Raw genomic sequence first — 19,663 nt, forward strand, 5'->3', positions numbered from 1 at the left:
AGGGATGGTAAATATATGTATTCATTTTTTTAAGTTTATTTATTTATTTTAAGAGAGATAGAGACAGCACAAGTGGGGGAGAGGCAGAGAGAAATGGAGAGAGAGAATCCCAAGCAGCTGGAAGCGAGGCTCAAACTCAGGAAACTGAGATCACACCCTGAGCTGAAACCAAGAGTTGGATGCTTAACACACTGAGCTACCCAGGCTCCCTTATGTGTTCGTTTTTTAAATCTAAGTTCAGATTTTACATTGATATCTTAACTGCTACATGTCTTCTTTTCCTCCTCCTCCTCCTCCTCCTCCTCCTCCTTCTTCTTCCATGTGATGGGCATGGAGATTTACCACCCAAATTCATATCAGGGCTGACTTATCTCTCTTTTGGGGATGACCTTAGCTGCAGAGAGATGCCTTGCTCAAAAGCACACCCTACCTGAGGTACTCATATCCAATGACTGATCATGGCAGGGACATAAAGATCTAACATTTTGGGCTCATTACAGAACAACTCCAGTGAGCGATATTGGTTCTGGAGCTCCCTGTGAGTTGGGCTGAGGCTTCGTCAGACCTGCGTCACCATTCAACATATCCCTCTGTTCAATTGCTTTTCATCCTTGCTCCCACAGGTGTTCATACCTAATAAATATCCTGCATGTCAATCTCCATTTTAGAGTCAGCTTCTAGAAAACTCAATCTGACATTTGGTACCAGGAATGGTCCAAAAAATCAGTTAATAAGATGGAGTTTTGGAGTTGCACTTACCCCTTGGCTGGTAATGTGGATTCCTTAACTGGTGCTATATGGAGCATAGACATTTCCTTCCTAAAGTAGTAGGCCAATGGGGATGATAGAATGTAAAACAATAGAGGATAGGTGGTGACAGATAAGTGCTAAAAGCAAGGAGGATGCAATTATAATGAGCAACAGAGTTAGACTAGCAGCCGAGGAATCCTGACCCACAAAGAGTTATGGAAACAGTTAATAGAAACTGGTATACCTACAAAGTAGATGGGCAACCAACAGGGGATCTTTTCAGTTTATATCAAGGCATAGCTTCCTTCCACAGGGTGAAAGCAGAAGTGGACCCATTTAACATGACCCGTTGGGGAAAACTGCTCTTTCTACCCTACCATTCTATAGGGTCTGCCAGATTGAAGATCCTGTTCTCAGGGCACACTTCTATTAGGGGGCTAAAGATTCCCACAGTACTTAAGCTCCTGTTGCTGCCTGGGCATTTTGGACAGGGAGAAGAATCACCGTCTTGGTAGAGGTAACTGACCTTGATCATCAGGAAGAGGTAGGGAAGATGTTCTACAATGGGAGCCAGAAGGAATAACCATTTAGATGCCTCTTGGGTCTGGGTCATACTACTAGGTAAGCCACCGAGACCAGAAGAAGTGGTTGCTGAAGCTGAAGAGAATGTAGAATTTATAGTGAAAGATGGAGATGATGAGTATCAGTTCTGGTTCTAAGACCGGCTAGGGTGGCAGGGACTGTAGTTTATTCCACTAACCAAACTCTTCTAAGTTTTCCAGAATCCTGGAAGACCTGCTTACTGAAATTTAAATGAAGCAGGGGATCTGAGGGATGGAATGTGGAAGACATAGAGCTATGCCAGCTTCAAGGGTTTCTCTTCAAAGAAGGACTTTCCCAGCTTCTGAGAGTGCTCCTCTACTATAGAGTGCCAACTCACCCCAGAGCACTCCCTTTCTGGGGTGGACTATACCCAGTGACTGATTGCAACTCTCTGTAACGGTCCCGTCATTTTCAGCCCACCAGGCTCATAGGAGCCACTTATGCTCTGTAGCAACCCAGTGCGGGTAGCCGGGCTGGGGCTTTGTCGGGTCTGCACCATAGCTTGATTTCTCCCTCTTCCTGATCTGCTTCCTGCCCCTAGCTTCCACAAGTATTGCTCCCTAATAAACACATGGCTTGCTAACCTCCATCTCAGCATCCATTTCTGGAGAACACAACCTGCAACACCTCTGAAATGTTCCATCCTCTCCATCATACTCTTTTTTCTCTATATATACAGGTTTCCCCCACTCTCTGAAAGTTCTACGTCATTTCTGTGAAAGACCTATACTAGTATCTGTTTTTGATAACCAAGAGAACTCTGAAGAGGTATTTGATTTTATGAAATGGCAATTACTTCTTCATGTCCTGCCATTCCAGCTTATGAAAGGTTTCATGGGAATGCTCTACTTTCAGATAGCAGGGGAAACCTGTATTCTCCTCTAAACAAACACTTATTCACCAATCTTATATCTTTAAGCTCTGGACTCCTATTTCCTTCTGTCATTTGTTATGTTCATTAAGTATTCCAGGATCAATGCAACGTCCAAGAGGAACATGTCTTCCTTCTTGCTAACTTCTGTAAATGATATATCTATGCTCTTAAATCTTTTCTCTTACTTCACCTACAGTATTTAAACTCATAATCTTGTTACTCTCTCACACCTAAATAGGCTTTGAAATAACTGACCTTTTCTTCACCATAATCACCAAACTTCTATCCTTGTTTGTCTAGAGGGACCCTGTCTGTCTTGTGCACCATTGCCCCCTCATTCTCTAGCACTGGGTTCTGGACAGAGTAGGTCCTCAACAACTATTTTTTGAAGAATAGGAACTGCAATCACTACAGAGATTTTTACTCTGGCATTCCCATCTTCCCAAACCAACTATGTACTGCAACCACTCTGATTCCATGATATTTTTAGATTTTCTTATTTCCCTAAGGATACAAGTCAGATTCTTTGGACTGGTCCTTAGAGCTTTGCAGTATCTGAATTGATTCTCATCTGATTGCTCATTTGTTCCAAAGGTAAATCGTCTGTTCTTAGCAATGTCCCTCTGCTCTGCACAGAAGGGGGTGACTTGGTCCTGACTCAGACTGAACCATAAAGTAGAATCTGGAATGTCTCTTACCAGCTTAAATATTCCCTCCCCTTGAATCTAACTCCTTCTCCTCTTTCAGCCAGCCATCTTCCCCTCATCCAAACTCTTATAAATGCACCCTTCATTATTGTACTGCAAATATATCAGGAAACATTTTAAGTATCTATTATGTTCCAGGCACTAAACTGAAAGCCAAAGATATGGCGAGTAGAGACAAATTTTCTGTTCTCAAGGAGTCCTGTAGAGGGAGTAGGTACATAAATGCGTGCAGTGGGACTTGAAAGGAAATGTCTGCATTGGGTATAAAATAGCAGGTAATCCAGTCTCAGAATCAACAGAAAGGAAGACACATTTGAGTTTTCTCTTGAAAAACAAGCAGACGGTCATTAGAATTATGCTGTCAGGATAGGGCTGTGGGGTGTATGTTCTAGACAAAAAGGGCGTGCTGAACAGAGGCAGTGGTGAAAAATGGAGTAGCAGACAAGGTCTAAGCAGTCTGTCTTGTGGGCAGAGGAAGGGTTGAGAAGCAAAGAGAGTTTGATGGGGGTACCTGGTGGCTCAGTCAGTTAAGCAGCCAACCCGATTTCGGCCCAGGTCATGAGCTCAAGCCCCGCACTGTTAGTGCGGAGACTGTTCAGGATCCTCTCTCTCCTCTCTCTCTGCCCCTCCCCTGCTCGTGTTTTCTTTTTTGTTCTCTCTGTCTCAAAATAAATGAACAGGCAATAAAGAGAGAGAGAATTTGATGAGCGAAAAGGGTGGAAACGCTTGTTGTACCCAGATTTCAGGCGACCTTGTGTTCACAGAGTTTGGATTTTATCTGGTGGCAGTGAGGAAGGACGATCACAGGAGATACTTTAAGTAAGGGAGCAACACGATCAAATTTGAGCTTGTATGATGTTCATACAATCACGTATTATTATTGCACTTTCAAAAATATAAATCTAGTGTCCAGAAGTAAGAAAACAAGTTGTTTGAGGACTGTGACTCGCATACAATAGACAAGGAAGGTTCCATTTTCTCTTCGTTCTATTGCCAATAGAAGGTTACCTTAATTCAGCATTACCAAACAGGTAGCATTTATATGCACCTATGTGTACACAAATAGCCTAAACATCAAATCAGACAGATTCTGCTTTAAGCAAAGTGAAACAAAACTACTACCAAACAGGTATATTACAGGATACTACTTACAGGAGACTGGGTTTGTCTTTGTCAAAACATCCTCCCAAATTTCATTTGTTTACACATCATTACTTGATGAAGAAGCTGAATAGTTGAGGAGGAAAAATGTTGTGTGTCTCCACTTAGGGATCAATCAAATAAAAAGTTAACACATCATTGAGATGATAATAATGTAATAGGCCATTCACAGGAACTGGTTTCACACAACCTTCAAGACTGTATCTGTTACACAGAGGGAGGTATTATGTGTTTTGTGACAGCTCAGTATGAAAGAACAAAGGGCTTACATGACATGTAAAAGAATGCAACAGTAGATACAACTTAGAAACCGGTTTTACTCTGCTGCAAACAAATGGACAAGATATTGTACAATATATAATAAAAAGTACAGCATAATACAAGTGCCACTAATAAAAGAAACTTAAGGATAAGACTTAAAAATGCTTATTTGTGATATATATATATATATATATATATATAAACACACTGCAATAAAAAGCCACAATAAATACACGAATTTCCATGTCATTCATAATAAATACTGAAAATATAAATACAGAAGACTACATCTAATATGAATAAATTATTACAACATAAGGTCCAGGTTAAGTTCTGTTGAATATTATTGTAGCTTATTTAATATACCCTTTGGCATCTTTGATGTTATAACTTATACACAAGAGAAATCAATCTAGAAACTGTGTGACACACAATATGACGTTTTAGTGTAAAGTGATTGTATGTATGAACTGTTGTTTGATTTTTTTTCCCTTTCAACCTTTCTAAGTGATTAAATTGGACATAACAGTAATAAAATGTCTATTGAAATACTGTTGAAGTTGAGTAAAAGTCGTAACAGAAATCAACTAAGAGATAAAACCAATCACAATGTCAAAAAATATGTTACAGTGAGTTTACCTCACTGAGTTTTTAAATTGTTTTTTTGTCAGCAAAAAAACAAAAAACCAAACCAAACCAAAAAACACTCTCAAAAGACTTCCCTTGTGTAAAGACCATTCCCAATGTCCGAATGGTTCAACACAGACTGAAGGATAACACTCAAGTCCTTTGGATTATTTGATCTACCATTACATTCAGCTCACTCGATTTCACCAGAATTTGCAAATGTTCCAAATTTCTATGGCAGCTGGAAAGTGGAGACACAGTTGACATCTACGACTATGATCAAGATAAAGATACTGCAAAAGGTGCCATTTGTCTACGCAACCAATCATACATATATATTTTAAATGGGGAAAATGCATTTTTGACCAATGTCAAATGACCTTTTCCTATCAAATTGATATACCCTGTGACACTGAGGGAAACACATTGAAATAACAAAGTGCCATTTTCTGCATTAACAGGCATTAACCAGTACATATGTATTAATAGTTCTATCTTAAGAGGCTATTACACCAGAAATGCAATAAACTAAAATGAAAGCAGATCAACTTTACTAAGACACAATAAAGGCTGAGGTTCTTAGGAACAGAGTTGTAATCTACAGGTTTTTAATTTTTTAAACTATGTCTGTACTGTAAATGTCTAGCATTTATTTTACATCAAACACTTTTGAAACATGTTTCACAAACTACGCCTCAGACTTATTTCCATAGAGGTGTCTAGAGTCAATTAAAACATGGGCCAAATTATTCAACATTCTTTACATAAACATTCTATAGCTTTTTTTTTTTTTTAAAGCAAAAAGGGTTATTTCCCCTAGTAGTTTTTGTGGGGAACAACCACACTGATGTGGCTGTCATTTCACAAGAGCATCCGAGTTGGGGAGATAAGCAGCTGTATCTGGATTGAAAAAAATCCCATGGAGAAAAGAAACATTGGTTTCAGGAGTGCTCCTCATCTTCCAGTTAGTTCTGACTCTGAGTTGGAAACAACTCTGAGCAAACAGAAGATGCTCTGAAAGCTGCAGTGCTTGGGTGCTTGGGTCAAGTGATGTAATCAGGAAAAAAAAAAAAATCACCCTCCTCCCAGACTCCTCCCTTCGATTTCAGGCCTTGTCAAGGTGACAAATTTTTAATTCAGAATTCTGCTGATCCCTGAGAAGGCAGGCAACTATTGTTTAAATAGCACGGGGACAAAGGCTGGGATCAAATGGTGGCTGAGTAATTCTCTGGAGGCATTTTATTCCACAGCAGACTCTCCAAAACTAGTCACATCTTCCCCAGAAGGAGTGGAAAAGCTTGAGATTCTCATTTGTCATTTTAGGGTAAAGAAAGATTAACAAGAAGGTACTTATTTAGAAGCAAGAAGGTAGAAAATGCTCACTTATGTAATTGTAACTTCTCAGAAAATTAAGCAAGTCAAGTCATTTGGTCCTAACTCTGATGTCTGTCACTGGGGATCTGAAATAGTCATTTTCTTGACATTACGTCCTGACATTACGGCAATGGTGAACACAGATAAAATAAAAATAAAATAAAAAGAAAAAACAATGACTGTCATATTTGTTGGAGGCAGGTTATATTATTGAGCATTGTCTCAATACTCATATCTGTAGTTTTAAAAAATCTGATTTCTTAGGAGACTTATGGAGTCATCAAATACAATAATCATCAAAGTAAGGGAAAACCCAATGTCCTTTGAGTCTGCCAGTACAATGACCCAAATCACCACAACTGTTGCCAGGTGCCTAGCCCACAAAGACTGGCCAAGATATTTTCTTATTGTGAGAAAAACCCAAGAGAACTGGATTGTGTTGCCAAGGAAACCGCTTTCCCTAGAGATGTTAAGAATAGATGGGTATCTATCCTGTGGGGCATGCCTGAATGACAGTCCTCCCTGGAGAGAGATGGATGAGCCAGATGACCTCAGGAGATCTCTTCTAGTCTCAGGACTATAAAATTTGAAGAATACACAAGAATCTCAAACTTTTCATTATTCAGACGCAGTTGGCCGTTGTGAGTATCCTTGAAAAGATTAAACTAGTCTAAGATACCCATTTAGCATGACTAGTCCCTAATGAATCAAGATTCAGACCATAACCTTTGGCAGTGGAGGCTATTTGATTATGGTACAAAAGAATTCACTGTGCCAACTACTAAAACGTAAAATCTATCAAGTTCAGATATTATTTGGGTATCATTACATCATCTGAGGATCAACACTTAATTAAAAAAATAACCTCAGGCAATTCATTTCTTAGGTTTTGATATTTAGGTTTTCCCTCTTTAGGGGAATTCAGATTTTGGTTTTATTTTATTCCTTCTTTTCCTTTTATATTTAAATAAAATTTCAAAGTGGCATATAGATCTTTGAATTTGTTTTAGAGATGGGTGGCTTTCTTTGCAGCTAAGAAGAAAAGCCTGGTGACCGACATAAAAAGGAGAAGCAAAACAAAATTGAATAAATTATGTTAAAGTTGAAAAATTCTACCTAGTTTTTAATAGGTTTCCCATGTAGAGACAACAGCAAAACCATTTTTGGTGGCCACATCCCTGACAAGGGTGTTTGTGGTCTTACCTAGCATGGCAGTAAGACTTGATAAAGATCTCTGGTGACAGAAGCTCCTGGATAATTTTTAAAGAGATATTTTCTAAATCAGTTTCCTTCCAAATACTCATTGATAAATAACTTTTAAGATCCTCCCAAGTCAGATAAAAATATTAGGAGAAAGCCAAAAGCAGAAGGAAAGGGATAGCTAACAAAAAAGTTATTCCAAAATTACAACTAGAAGCATTCAATCAGGTCACGTAAATTAACTTAGACACAGGCAAGGCAAATTTCTACCATAAATTTGTCTTTTCCTAAATCCTTTGAATCAATATACATTACCTTAGAATATTTAAATGGCCTCATACATGTCACTAAAATGAGAGTTATTGAACTGATTTGATTATCACTGTGGTAGTGAGTAATCCAAAAAAAGGAATGACATCATTAGCACATTCAACGCAAATATTGTCCAAAATAAATTCTGTCATATTCTCTTGAAACTTTAGTTCTGCCAGAAACTTATGAGATAAAATAAAATGACACACTAGAGTTGGCTTTTCTTGAATTATAAGCAAGTATAAAGTATCAAAGAAGAAACAATTTTACCCTGTATGTATTTATCACGAGTGGAAGAAAGTAGTCAACGATATGACTTACATTTTTGAAATTACTTCATTTTCCATGAAAGCTACATGTACCTGTATTTACTAAAACTCCAGGCTATATGTTAATTAGATTACAGTAATTGAATATAAAGAATGAACTGTTTTAGGCTTTGAATCTGGTCGTATTCACCTTCCTGCTTCCAATTATTCTGTCTGAATTACCACCGTCAGGCAGCGCGCCAAGTTAGATAGACTGACCCCAAGACCACTCACCAGGCAAAACCCAGGTCATACCAACTTTTGAATGTGAATTTCTGATAAGAAAGAAAACAAACGAACCCCCTCCCCCACTTTCACTGGTTGGTTGGAAGGGGGTCTCATGGTCTAGTATGAAAGCTGAGAGCAGTTGAAGTGAAACTTAGAAGTGACTATTTTAAAAAGTCACATTAAATATGCAGATTTGACAGGTAAAATATTAAAGAGCTCTTTTATTTCCATATTCATCACTTTTGACAATAGTCTGTCAGTCATTTTAATATAAAATGTGTCTAAATCTTAAAAATAGTTTCTTTAGCATATTACAGCTCAGTGCTTTTATTTTTTAAAGCAAGCATCAAATGATTTTTAGATAGGAAGACGTAATCGATGAGGTTGGTGGACAGCCCATATGAACACCAACTGGCCTCTGAGTTTCCACATTGTCACTGCCCTTCTAGGTTTCAGGCTGCCATCTGCCATCTAGTTTTCTGGTTAAACTTCTAGCTGTTCAGCTTTGCTGAAACTTTATGGTTCCTGGGAGACACTACCACTTATTTATTATGCTTATATTCCATTCTCATCCCGCCCTGACACTTTCATAATTTTAGTGGGCTTTTAAATTGCTGATATTCAGTTAAATTAAGTCAATTAAATGCTTTAATGGTACAGAAAACATCTGTTGAGCAGTGGTATTTGTGCAAAGCTGTGGTATTTGGCTTAGGCATATGAGTTACTTGAGCACAAGTTAGCAGATCTCAGAAAGAATAATGTAATCAGAAGTTGCAAATTTGTGTTAGAACTAAGAGTGATTAAGGCTTTAAACTTCCCATGTTGGTTGTGGTAAGAATACATAGCTCTGGTTTCAAACTACAGTCAAGTCTTGCCTTTGAAAGCAAGAAGGTACTTCCCGCTCAAGGTTGGTATTTTATACACTGACTACAGTAATGACTCTTCTGTGAGAGAATAAGGAACAGATGTCGTTTTTAGTCCTATCTGGAGAAATGGACGACTTCATGGTACCTTTTTGAAAAGTAGTCTCTGACTTCTGAGAATGTCCACTTTCCACCTGCTGGCGATGGTTTTGTAACCCCAGCTACAAGTGAGGTGGGTTGAATGACCTCTCTTTTCTACAGGCTATATACAAGGCAATACCTTTGGAATTTGGAACTATGGTTTTGCTAATTTTTTAAGCTGTATATAAATAGAAGTAAAAGTGATTGTGTTCCACATCATTGTCTCAAAGTTTTCCTGAAATGTTTCCTGGTTTATGTATGAGTCAACCAGCTCTTGAAACTATCTGGTAGGAGTTTGCTAGTATAAATTTAGTCTCACTTATAGAGACCTAACACCGAAGAAGCAATTAGCTGAAAATCTCTTTTTCATTCGATTCAGTTCTTCTAGCTGAGTCTATTTAATTCAGAAATTTCGGATAGGGGAAGAGGAAAAAAGATCATCCAGTGAGTTGCATTAATTTAGGAAAAAGAAGTATCCTTTTAGTTACAGTTTGCACACAATGAGACAAGAATTGATTTCACTTTTTCTAAGATCACATTATAAAAGCACACGTTAAAAGAATTACAGTGAGGCTTGATTATTTCATGCCACTCCTCTTCGTCATCATGATCTCTTAGAATGTGGAGTGTTTTACCTCCTCTTTTTACCACTTAGAACACTTCTTCTAACAGTCAGCATTCTATAAATATTTGTTGAAAGACAGAGTTGATACTTAGTAAATTCTAAGTATTAAGACCAAAGGATTATAAATTTGTGCAATATCAGAAGTTTGATCAAAGAGCCAATGATGTATCAAACTTATAGGGAATAAATCATGATGTATTTTCCTGTTTAATGATAACCCAACCAGAATTTTGCCTACAAGTCACCTGTTAGAGTGCAAAAATATAAAGAACCACTTATCATCTCTTTGCTTCTTGATTGTTTTGTGGCCAATGTTTCTGTAACTCCTAGTTTTTTTTTTTTGGGGGGGGGAAAGGGTTATTGCTGGGCCATATATGTTTGTGAAGATCTTATGACTCTAATAAATATTAATTTCACATTTCATATGTGGCTGGAGCACTGGGAAAATATAGTTTTATCACAAAGAAAAGACTAATTTTTGAAAAGTATCTATATTACCCAACTAACAAAAGACACGAACAAATTTTACTTATGTCTTAATAATCAAGGACTAAGAGATGGGGGGTGGGGAATTTAGGTTAATCTCTTTCAGTGATTCTTTCTCCCAAAGGAAACCTAGGATGACAAAGGAAATGCAAGCTGCTCCAGCCACTTGATTTGCACATCAATCTGGCCAGGATTATAACTGGGATTTAAGCCCTAATAAAAAGTATAGGGCTGATGCTAAAACAACAGGACCAAAGCACGAAGCTTTGCCATTGGCAGGGAACAACTAAAAAGCCGTGTGTCAAAAAAAAGAAGACAATAATTTGGTTAGATATACTACGGGGGAAATACAACAGCTGAAGGTCAGGTGTCATTGTGTCTTAGTATAAAGATCTTAAGTATCCCAACTGGCTGCATCTAGCTTGATCCCCATTTTAAAAAGCTTAGAAAAAACGGCAGCGCTCTCCTGGCATGTGGGCAGTTTTTGTTGAATAGAGGGCTATTAATGGAAAAAAAAAGTCAGATGGAACACTGTGCTCTCTCAGCTTTTCTGGGAAAGGAAGTAACAATGAAATGATTCCATCATTAGTATTATACGCAACTTTGACCCAACATTTTCAAACTATAGCTTTACAAATCATCCTCTTTTCTAGACCTTATTTTTAGATCATAAAACCCAATCAGATTCTAGGGTGGGAAAAACATACAGTATTCATTACTGGCCATTGCTTAAAATCTCTCATTCTCCAGGGTGTGATATACATCTAGTGTGTGTTTGTGTGAGTGTGTGTATGTGAGTGTGTGCGTGTGCATTTGTGTTATAAGGGAGTGTTTTAATAGGTAATTTGTGTATGTAGTTTGTGGGAGATGTTTAGGGGTTAGGTTATACATATATGTGAATCTGGAATGGAATTCATGCTTGGAAGGTTAATCCTTCTGTGCACAGTGACTTTCAACCCCAATTGGAAAAAATAGGGAGAGAGCTCTGATTTTTTTATTTGTCTGTTTCAAGGTTAAGCATCCTTTTGGAAATGAAGCTACAAAACATAGACCTAGCCAAACATAAGCAAGTAGGCGTCGACCTTCCAGTGAATATAAAGCTGGACTAAATTAAATATCTATCCTTTCAGAAACTGGATTGACATTCTACCCTTCACCTTTGCCCCACCCAGAGTCACTTTTTCTCCATTCTGCCACAGTCTGTGTTCCAAGAAGCTGACTGCTTCACAGGTAAATCCTTCAAGGGCTTGTAGGGTCCAGCAAATATAGCACGTGTGATTTTTTTTTCACATGCCTACATGAAGAACAATAGCCTTTTGTCATTTTTCTTTGGGCCGGTGCTCTTTAGATTGTATTGGTAAAAGAAACAATTTTGGAAATCAAGCACTAAAAAGTGTAACTTTGTAGACAACATGAGATACACTACCGAGATCGGAGCTAAACTCAAACTGGTTAGCCCAAAGGGCTTATCTATCATTCAAAAGGAACATCCCTGCCCTCATTACTGCTACTTCCGTAGGGACAAACCCAAAGTTCCTTTAATGTTAGTATGAACGGTTATAAATTTGGCCCTGTGGTGGGGGAGAGAAAGGGCAGGAGCCAACTGCACATTGGAAGAGCTACCAAGTAAACATGTTTTCCCCAAATCAAGTTTTAGTAGAAACTTTTCCATTGGAGGACTTTCTCTAGATCAAACATTTTTAAGTTCAATTAAATAAAATAGTAATTTTTAAGGAATCGAGATCTACAATATATTTATATCCCTATTTCTAAACATCTAAATCTAAAAGACATAAGAATTAGCGATGCAGTCACTGAATAGCAAGGCATGTCCACATTTCAAAGAGGCAGAAAATGTGAAACGGTGTAACAACAGAAGGTCAAAAATATGAAACGGATTTAGCATAGTCATATTGCATTGGGAAAAAAAAAGGTAGAGCACACTATTTAGTTACCTAAATTAATGTACAGGAAAACGGGATCTTAGAAGTCCTCCGACGAACCAAGTGCAGATAATCTAAAGGTGGGGAGTGCATGTTTTATTTCTATCTGTCCCCTTTAATAAGAGAACGTGAGGTAATTAGGAAGTATTCAATGCATTCTGGACTGTTCTGCTAATTGTCCCAGGCAAGAGAAATCAAAATGCTTCAGAAAAGTAAGGCCTAGTTGAGTATTTGGGTAGAGGCCCCCCCTTCAATCGGCTAGTCACTAAAAGGAAATCTCCTTACATACTCATCTTGTAGAGATGGATTGATCACGCTGTAGAAAAGGCTGGTTGCTGAGGATGTGTCTCTTCCATGTTTCCTCTGCCTCCTCTGCTTTTACTGAGTTAGGTCTTCAGAGTGGCGAAGGAAAATAGGTCATTTTCCCTTCATAAAGTTATCATTGGATGATTCCTCTATATTAATTCTATGAACCTTATAATAGTTACAGATTAAAAAAATTTTTTTCTAAATTTTTCATCTCAAAGAGTTCTCAGTCCCCACCCCTCACAAGGTACCATGAAGGGGCACTAAAGTGCATTTTGATGTAGGGGAGTAGAGTTTAAAGGTGCTGTGTCCAAGCTAAGAACCAAGATGATGCTGTTTTAAAAAGAAAGGCAATTCCTTCTACCTCCATCTCTGGAGTCAACTGAGGGAGGGCAGTGAACTAGACCCTCACCAGAGGATTGTCCTAACTCTTAACTTTAGAGAAAACTGTGTAAGGACCTGCACATATAGACTCATTTATTTGTCCAAAATAGCAAAAATAGGCCTATTTCACCCTTAAGAAAGTATTTGCAAATCTGATCAGTCATGATCATAAAAACGTGAATGGATTCCAGATGCAATCCATGTGGGCATGCTCAGTGGTGCTAACTATGCTTCAGCTTAAAAGAACATGCTGCTGTTCATTTTCATCAAAACATGACTCCTAACTACCATAAATAAAATACACATGGAACGATTAACTCTTTTTCTTACAGTAATTACTTTTACATTAAAAAGTCACCGCCATCTTCAGATTTATCGAAAATTAGGACTCTAAATCTTATTATTTCCCAGTCTTAGTCAACAATCTTGCACAGGCCCGATAATCCAGAACTTGAAGCTCTGATCTACACAGCTTGGCAGGTTTCACACAGTTTGACAGGTAGGCAACTGTGAGATATGCTTTTTTTTTTTTTTTTTAATTAGCATTTTCTATCAAAACAGTCTGAAATCTTTTAAAATCCTCACAGAGACTGTATTTGTGCAACGCCACAGTCGTGTGGCCGGAAAGGAGAAAACAAAATACAGTCTGGAAGATTCACCACAGTCCGGGTTTTCTTGGTCCTCAGTTTAAACAACCATGGGCCCAGGAAATCCAATTAAATACAGTGCTTTTAAATAAGAGAAGAGTTGGTCCTAGAATAATTTACGCTACTAAACAGGGACGGTCTCCACCACGGGTGATTTGATGCACTCTTCGTGCAATCTGCTTTTCTCCGCCAGGCTCAAAGAACTTTCAGCGGGGTGCTCGGCAATGTGACTGTCACCATTCAGTGTAGAGACAAACCCTTCCTGGGAGGGGCCTTTCAAGTACGAGTGAAATTCCACCTGCGGATGACTGGACCTGTGCTCGGGATACAAGCTACTGCAGGGCACGCCGCCGTCACTCTCCGCAGAGGAGCAGCACACGATGACCGAGGGGTTGGTGGCGGGGTAGTGGGAGGGGCCGTAGGCCTCTTCCGCTTGCCGGGCATAGTCCACAAATTGCTCCGGGGTCATGGTGTAAGGCACCAGCGACAGGGTACCGTTCTTAACAGGATCTCTTTCGGCATAGCTGTCGGAGATCTGGTTAGGAGTTCCTGGAATGTGGCTGTCTATTTGGTAATACAGGGTCGACGAGTTGGCATAAAAAGAAGCGTTTTTCGCGTGGCTCTCGTGAACCGCCGTGCCGTCGGAATAGCAGAGGACGGAAGGAAGAGGCACGACTTCCGCATGGGTCCCCAAGCCTTCCACGAAGCTGTCCCCTTTCTCGTCGTCATCGTCGTCGTCGTCGTCGTCCTCCTCCTCCTCTTCCTCCTCCTCCTCCTCCTCGTCTGACTCGCTGGGGGCCAAGCTCTGTGTGCTGGAGTCGGTGACGCCGCTGCAGAAGCTGCTGCCGTCCTCCTCCTCCTCCTCCTCCTCCTCTCCCTGGCAGTCTAGTTCCTCGGCCGACTGCAGGTGCAGCACTGCGGCCTGGGGCTCGGTTTCAATCTCAAAGTTGTCCGCGATGGAATACTCTACGGAGTGCGCGACGGGGCCCATGGAGCTACTGGGAGCGCTTATCTCACCGTGGCAGCCGTTCAGCGCGGGGATTTGCTGCTCTCGGTTTTTCTCCAGTTCAAGTTTCATTATTGTGTGCAAAAAGTGAGTCCGGACACGGATAGGATTAAATTCAATTCTACCTGCTGTGTTACTACATCCTTCTTTAGTGCAGCCACATGGGAAAGACATTCGATCCACCTTGGAAGGAAGAACACAGATTAGCCCCACGGAACTCTTACAAGCCAAATAAAAATCCGGTACCTCCGGGCAACCCCTTCGAATCCGGGATTGCTTAATCCCACTTGTGCCGGAACCAATGACAATGAGACTGCAAAGAGACTTTGCAAAGGGGAAGTGAAGACTTCAAACGTAACAGTTAACCTATAGCTTTAAAACCTATATTCAAGATACAAATGTGCTATCGTTGTTTAAGTGTGGAGTTTTAGTTCATTGACCCAGCCCGTGCTTCCTTCTTTCTCCATTCTCCCCTCCCCTCCTCCCCTCCCTTCTCTCCATCCTATTATTTTTGCTCCCATTTTTTCCAAGTCCATTCTTTCCCCCAAGCTCCCTTCACTTCTACTGCATGCCGGCTCACATGCCCAATTTAAACTACACAAACTTACCCCCCTGCATCCCCACCTGCTATTTTTAATCATCTAAATTATATGACATTTTCCATACTAGCCATCCCCCCCCCCCTTTTGCTTATTATAAAATGAACTCTTTTGCCTGCGGTGTCCAGATTGACACCACTTAGTATCACGCAGCCTGATAATTCGTTCTCATTGGTTTTTCTTTTCATTTGTTTGGATCCTTGGTACATGGTGCACAAATGTGTACTGCAGGGCTGTGACAGTCACGCACATTTATGACTGTGACTAGTGGACCCATGCATTTAGGTCCTGGATTTCCCCCACTCCTCCCCACTCCAGTAGACTATAAGCTTCTTGAGGGAAAGGGATGTTCATGTAATCAATATCCCAGAATGAGAGACACTGGACTCTGCCGCCTAAGTGTTTGCATTCAGCGAGCGTCACTGGACCGAACTCGGTCAGTCAGGTGATAGGCGGAGTTATCAGCAGTCCAAGGGCACTCCTAAGATATTACCAATTAACCTATATGCTGATCAGAGCACAGGCACCCAGAAGAATTTGCCCTGCTTGCCCCTTCTCCAGGTGCAGGAAATCTCCTTTACTACAGAGGAGAAGGCAGGCTCCAGCAGTCATCCTGGATTCAGTAAAAACTAGAGGCAGAGGTCAGAGCCAGATTCTATAGCTTTTTCTTACTCATGAATTTCTTCTCTATTAATCCACCTTAAGCAACTGTTTAGCTGATGACAACTATCCTCTCTTTTTGCCTGCCAGAGTGGCTGTTCTTATCAAAAAAGCCAAGTTTCCTCGTAAAATAAAGACAACTAACTAATCATGGGGCATCAATGGTATAGATGTATGGGAACTTGAGAATCTAGTCCAGGGGTTGGTAAAGTCTTCTTTTGCATCTTTTATTTTCTCTTCTTTCCTTTTCTTTTCTTTTTTCTTTCCTTTCCTTTCCCTTTCCTTTCCTCTCTTCTCCTTTCCTTCCTTCCCTTCTTCTTTCCCTCCTTTCTTCCTTTCCTTTTTTCCTTTCTTGCCTCCTTCCTTCCTTCCTTCCTCCCTCCCTCTTTCCTTCTTTTCTTCCTTCCTTCCTCTCTCTCCCATTCTTTCCCCCCTCCTTCCATTCTTTTCTTTCTCTTTCTTTCTTTCCTTTCCTTCCTTCCTTTCTTCTTTCTTTCTTTCTCTCTCTCTCCCTCTTTCTTTCTTTCTCTTCCCCCTTTTTAATAAAGGGCGAGAATAAATTATCTTAGGCTTTGTTGGCCATAAAGTGTCTCTGGCAACTATTCACTGTTGCTGTAAAAACATGAAAACAGTCATGGACAACACCAAAACAAACAAAGAAACACAAAGTGACCAGGCTTCACTAAAATGTTACTTATACAAACAGGTGTGGCAGGCCCGATTTGGCCTGTGAACTATATAGTTTGCCAAACTCTGATCTAGTCCAGCCCTTTCACTTGAGACGAGGAAACCGAGCCCAGAAAGTTTACCTGACTTGGCAATTTCACAAAGCTGGCAAAAAGCAGAGCCAGGAGTAGAACTCCGTTTTCTTAAGTCCCAGTCTTGTAATTTTTCCACCAATGTATGCTGCCTCTCACCTACCACCATTTGATACCCCATAGTTGGATCAGAAAATACAAACTCAAATGTCAGAGATGTCATGATCAGAGTGCTTGCGAAAACCCACAATAAGCTTAGTGCAATAAATGAATCCAGGAGGAAATAATTCTGATCGACTTAGCTACGGTCGATCTCACATTGTGTTTTATACGTGTCAGCATCTTATGTATACCCATAAATGTCCCTGAATTAGTTTTTCTCCCTTGAACCATATGTCTTGCCTTGTCCCAAAGTTTTTTTCTATATGTGAGAAACTTCATTGTCTGTCACATGGGGGTGGTGTATAATGTCCCATCTTTGGAGTCCTTGAAATCCAAGTCCTTACCTGGCACTTAATGCCTGCCAGGCTGCAGGTACACGTTTCTGGATCACAGAACACTCGGCAGTCACAGCCACAGTCCTCCCTCGATAGACGGATGGCGCGCAGCTCATGCTTTTCTTCCACATCAATCTTTTTCACCCCAGAGGCCCGCAGCAGTGCTCTCCGTTTTTTTGTTGGCAGGGGTTGTAGAAAGAAGTACTCATCTACCTCCGTGTTGTCTAAATCAATATCATCATCAGAAATGTCATCCACTGTAAGAGTGCTAGCTTCTTCAGATTCCACTGTGCCATTCTTGGTCATCTAGAAATACAAAGCAGCAAATAGACCTAGCATCGGCAGGGGCTCAACTCCCTACTTTTACACTTGATAAGAATAAAACTATTATAATTCTTTTAATGTTTACCTATTTTTGAGAGACATAGAGTGTGAGCAGCAGAAGGGGCAGAGAGGGAGACACAGAATAAGAAGCAGGCTCCAGGCTCTGAGCTGTCAGCACAGAGCCCGAGGCAGGGTTCAAGCCCACGAACCATGAGATCATGACCTGAGCCGAAGTCGGACGCTTAACTGACCGAGCCACCCAGGTGCCCCAAGAATAAAACTAGTATAAAACATCATGTCCCCGTAATCCATAAATGTTTGTGGGTCATATTATTTCCTTTTATTTTTCTCTTTAGAGAAGTCACAGGAAAGAAAAAGGAAGACATCCAAATGATAGGCTTTTAAATGTACTGGTAACAGAAGACTTAACTGGAACTTCTAACCTCCTAATGTAAGGAGCTATAGTTGTTAGAGTTTTTAGCCAGTACGATGTGAAAAAGACCAAAGGTTACAGAGGCTCATCAGTGAAAGCTATCTTTAGACTCGGTTCGTGATGGACAGCTCTGATGGTGGAATAAATGTGTCCTTGTTCAGAGGTGATAGCATCTTAGTGGAAGCCACTGCCACCTAAATCAGCAAACGTGTCCTTGAAATAACGACTCTGTCTTTTGGGCGCCAGCAAAACCATGAACTAGGAAATGACATTGTGCTGCACTGTGCTATTGGGATTCCAAACATGGTCACTCTACAGAACATTCCAAGAATGAGGGCTTGATATGAAGTCATCAGTCAGGTCAGCATGCTATCCAAAAGACAAGGAGCAGAGGGCAGTGCCGGCAGGCTCTCGCCAATGGGCAACTGAAACAATAAACTTGGCCCTCAAAGGAGTTCATGTGAACCCATGCCCAAAGCAATACCTTCTGCATCATAGCTCATGTGGACAGCTATGTCTCCTATACCCATAACTATTCTGCTTCTATTAATATGTCCGTTCTAAATGAATTTCATCCATCAGTAAACCCTGAATCAGTATTTCACTTCTCACTGTTATATCAGCACACTGAGATTCCTTCATAAAGAAGCACTTAGAAACAGAAGTTTTTCTCTGAATAGGAGCAAGAAACATATCCTGAGAAGCAGCACAGGAATAAATGTAGAAGCTCTGTAAGGGCTTATTTTAAATATAGAGGCTATTTTGATTTTTTAATTTTTAAATTTGTTACTTCATAAACTTCATTAATTGTAATCATCACCATGCTATTCTTTATCTTAACAACAGTTCATTTATTACACAGTTAAAATACTCTGGTGACATCAGACATCATTCTCTTGTCTTCATAGGAAAAATTCCAACGTTTAGATAAAAATATTTATTATTGACCAAAAATCACAAACCGGAAAACTCTGAATACAATAAAACATTGGTTTGTGAGCATAATTCATTCCGGAAACATGCTTATAATACAAAGCACTTGATAACAAAGCGAACTTCAAGAACCACTGGCTCAGGTGTGGTCATGTGATGTCCAGCGTCACATACCATTCGTATTGCAAGACATGCCTCATTCATCAAGTTAAGATTTATTAAAAATGTCTGCTCGTCTTGCACAACATTTGTAGAACAAGTTACTCTAAAACAGGTAGAAGACTGGTCTTTGCCCTCAAGAAGAGGAAACAACCCAGTAGCAAGTATGTATTAAAGTCTATTACAGTGGGTCTCTAAACTGCGTTTTTAAAAGCCACTAATTATATTTTTCTGAATAATTCAGAGCTTAAATCTGTGTTCTTGCAAAGATGGGCCTCCTCCTTTATTGGGTTTTGTTTCTCAGTGTGACCTGCAATGCATTTCCTTTGTTGGCATTTCTTTATGTGTGTCTTGGTTAAGCTGTTTCCATGTTTCTGTAATGTGCTGTACTAGGATGTTACTCTGACTGATTGCTATTATCATTTTTGTTAATTCTTATTTGCTAACAGAAACAGCTAACAGATCTTCTGTGAAGATCTGATTTTCTAGGAGAT

At 39.9% G+C, this 19,663-nt stretch overlaps 1 protein-coding gene across 3 annotated transcripts in view; it reads right to left on the minus strand.

The window, feature by feature from the left end:
• Nucleotides 1-4,233: 4,233 nt before the first annotated feature.
• The window catches only part of CSRNP3 (cysteine and serine rich nuclear protein 3), a 212,609-nt gene continuing 197,179 nt past the window's right edge, over nt 4,234-19,663 (minus strand). For all 3 annotated transcript variants that reach the window (XM_058715076.1, XM_058715077.1, XM_058715078.1), the window contains 2 exons: nt 17,330-17,626; nt 4,234-14,989 (listed from right to left, as the gene is read on the minus strand). In XM_058715076.1, the coding sequence (XP_058571059.1) occupies nt 13,925-14,989; nt 17,330-17,626 (1,362 nt within the window). In that variant the 3' untranslated portion in view covers nt 4,234-13,924. The remainder of the gene's footprint in view (nt 14,990-17,329; nt 17,627-19,663) is intronic.

This window comes from Neofelis nebulosa, chromosome 2, assembly GCF_028018385.1.
Source record: "Neofelis nebulosa isolate mNeoNeb1 chromosome 2, mNeoNeb1.pri, whole genome shotgun sequence".
NCBI classification, from domain to species: Eukaryota; Metazoa; Chordata; class Mammalia; order Carnivora; family Felidae; genus Neofelis; species Neofelis nebulosa.